We start from the raw sequence: 3,300 nt of genomic DNA on the forward strand, positions 1-3,300 counted from the left end.
ATGAATAAGTTGTATCAAATGGTTGATGATGAAAAAAAAATTATGAGTAGAGAAATAACATATTCAAGGTTAGAAGAATATTTTAATGTATCAAAGTATCAACCCGACCAAACCGTACAAGTTGAGTTAGGTTGAGTTAAGATTTTCCAAATCGTAAGCATTAGATTGAATTGTTCAAATGTCTTCAATCCAACCCATGAAAACCCCTAATTGGAATGACTATCTTGATGAATTTTAGTATTTTAAACAAGATTGGGCCATAGAATTTGAGTTTATATACAATAATCATAACAAAGACATGACAACCAAAATCTTGATTGGGGCCTCGGAGAAAGAGACGATTTCTGTACGGATTTCACCTGACAAAATTTCAGAAGTCGATGCTTTTTCCCCATCCCGTACCCTCTTGCTCACTTTGTGTTTCAAGATGCTTAATTTATACAATAAACATCATCAAATTTAAGATTAAAAAGCAAACAAAAACCTACGAATTTTACAACAGCAAAAGGAAAATGAATATGTTGATTCAGTAATCAGGCATTGATCTACTAATCTTCACTTCTTGTTCCGCCGCCGTCTTCTGCTCCGTCGCTCTCAGCCACACGCACACCACCGTAAAACTCAAAGCCAAGCTCAACAACCCACTTCCCAACCCGATCCCCACAATCGACAACACCGATAACCCTTTGCTCTTCATCGGCGGTAAAGGGTACCCGTAAAGATCTTTATTACCTGAATACGAGCTCACATTGAACCGAGCTAAGTTCCCACTCCGGTTTCCCAAACTCGCCGGAATCGGGCCGGATAATTTGTTATTAGAAACATCAAAAGCCGATAACCGAACCAGAGACCCGAGCTGCGGCGGGATTGTTCCGGAGAGAAGGTTGTTATGCAGGTCAATGACGTTGAGATAAATGCACATAGGGAGAGACGGCGGGATTTCGCCGGAGAGGCGGTTGGAGGAGAGGTTGAGGACGGCGAGATTGACGAGGGACTGAAGTTCGCCGGGGATAGGTCCGGTGAGGGAGTTGTTCGAGAGGTCTAGAGATTGAAGATTGGTGCAGTTGGAGATGTAAGGTGAGATGGAGCCACGGAGGGAGAGGTTTTGGAGGGAGAGTTTGTAGATTCGGCCATTGTTGCAGGTGGCTCCGATGAGGTTGGATGTGAAATCAGAACATGGGTTTGAAAAGGCGGGTCTGGTCCAGTTATGGAGGTTTCCGATGGGGTCTTGAAAGGATTGAAATAGATGGGTTAAACAAGATTCATCTTTCTGATCTGGTGATGATGGTGGGAGGAAGATGGAGATTAACATCAACAAGATTAAGAATCTGGAAACACCCATGAACATGAATTGATGAATATGGAAGTATTAATGGTTTGTTTGAAGATCGATGGGGTTGTGGGAGAAGAAGAGAAAGGAGGAATCAAAAGGAGTTGGGGTTTTCTCTCTCCTTCTCGAGTATGAACTTGATTACCAGTGCGCATGTGAGAGAGAAAGAGTTGATGAATAATGTTTTCCAAAAAAAAAAATTAAATCAATATTAAATCCATTTTAAGTTTGTTTTTAGAGTAAATTACGGATTTGGTCCCTTTAGTCTGCATTTTCTGTTGGATTTGGTCATCGGACCAAACGACAGTCTACAAAGTCTGTTAAAATCAGGGGTAAAATTAGGGGTGTTCATGGGTTGGGTTGATCGGGTTGAAGACATTTGAACAAGGCAACCCAATGCTTGCGGTTTGAAAAAATCTTAACACAACCCAACTCAAAGCAAAGTGCAACCCAACCCAACCCGTACGGGTTGGTCGGGTTCATCGGGTTGGTCTGGTTGATATTTTGGTACGTTAAATATTCTTTTAACCTTGAATATGTTATTTCTTTACTCATAATTTCTTTGTCATCATCAACCATTTGATACAACTTATCCATATTTCTTACGTATATCATATTCAGTTAATTTTYTCAATTTACATATAYATGTTCACAGTTACTGAACATATATACAAATGAGTTATATAAAGATGTGAATAGATTGAAAATATGTGTATATGAAAATCATACATGATAATGTAACTATGTAATGTATATATTAATAGAAATTCAACAATCATATTAAATCCAAGAAATAAAAAGGATATCGGGTTCATCAGGTTGGGTTGGGTTCAAATAAGTGTAACTTAATATCAACCAAATACCTACGGTTTGACAATTTTACAACTCGATTAGACATCGGGTTGCTTCGGATTGGGTTATTTCATGTTGGGTTGGTCGGGTTTTTGAGCACCCCTAGGTAAAATGGTCCTTTTGTTATTTTTCTCCATTTTAACTATGTAAATTAACTAACCTTTTTAAGTTAAGGACCAAAATGTATACATTGAAAGTTAAAGGATTAAATAATCAAATTTTACAGAGGTCTTTTTTTGTTAATTTTCAGAACTTAAAGAACTACTCTTTCCCCGTTACCCCGTAACCCTTCTCCCTATCCCGTTCTCGGCGACCCAAAACATCTCCCCTTCCAGCTCGCCTTCTTCGACAACTTAGAACCTGAAAATTAAACGAGAAACCCCCTGTCACCCCCCTTTTCCATTTGGAATGACTGCTGGCCTCCCCCTGATACGTGTTTCTCTATAGGTTTGTGGAGAAGACGCGGTTCGCCGACCAACCATCACCCACTCACTGTTCCACTCACAGCCTCATAGGACCATCGTTGCCAACCTCTCCATATCTGGTTCGATGATATCCTCCCCTTCAATCTTTGGTATCAAGCCTCGCTATCTGCATCCTTCTCATGTTTTGGCTATTTTTTAAAACAAATTGCAAAAAAGGTCCAGTTTAGTCTGGTTCAATCAGTCTTTGTGATCCAACAGTTATTTGAACACCCTAGTATTTCGAGTTCGCTAGCAATGAAAAGGAGCCTTAACAATGAGCCTTTTTATTTCCACCATTCAAAGCGTCGCCACCGCATATGTGATAGTCATTGGTTGCTATCATAAAACTGTTGCCACCCATAAGCCCCATTATTCGACTTGCAACACGCATTAAACAATAAGGTTCACTTAATCGAAGATTAAACACAAAGTCTTACCTCAATTTGCTTCAAAAACTTTGACGAAACACCTAAACTTCGAACCAACTTTATGGCGGTTCCCTTTTGGTTTTGCCACAACCAAATTATGGTTTTGTTGTGTCAATCATTACGATTTCAATGGCATAGACATCTTATTTGGTGCACACAAATGACCCTGCACAATAGGAGATCTACACAACATAAGAGGATCATAGCCTTCTAGAAGCGGGGTTTC

The 3,300-nt window shown here is 39.7% G+C and overlaps 1 protein-coding gene across 1 annotated transcript; it reads right to left on the minus strand.

The window, feature by feature from the left end:
• Nucleotides 1-446: 446 nt before the first annotated feature.
• Nucleotides 447-1,390, minus strand: LOC112513698 (probable inactive receptor kinase At1g27190). The gene has a single exon (XM_025120039.1). The coding sequence runs from the start codon at nucleotides 1,346-1,348 to the stop codon at nucleotides 527-529; it is 822 nt and encodes a 273-aa protein (XP_024975807.1). The 5' UTR covers nucleotides 1,349-1,390; the 3' UTR covers nucleotides 447-526.
• Between the last annotated feature and the right edge of the window lie 1,910 nt (nucleotides 1,391-3,300).

Source organism: Cynara cardunculus (assembly GCF_001531365.2).
Source record: "Cynara cardunculus var. scolymus isolate 2C chromosome LG 5, CcrdV1, whole genome shotgun sequence".
Classification (NCBI taxonomy): domain Eukaryota; kingdom Viridiplantae; phylum Streptophyta; class Magnoliopsida; order Asterales; family Asteraceae; genus Cynara; species Cynara cardunculus.

Excerpts from the sequence above, each read along its gene's own strand:
- LOC112513698 (XM_025120039.1), bottom strand. The coding sequence starts at position 1,348 with ATGTTCATGGGTGTTTCCAGATTCTTAATCTTGTTGATGTTAATCTCC.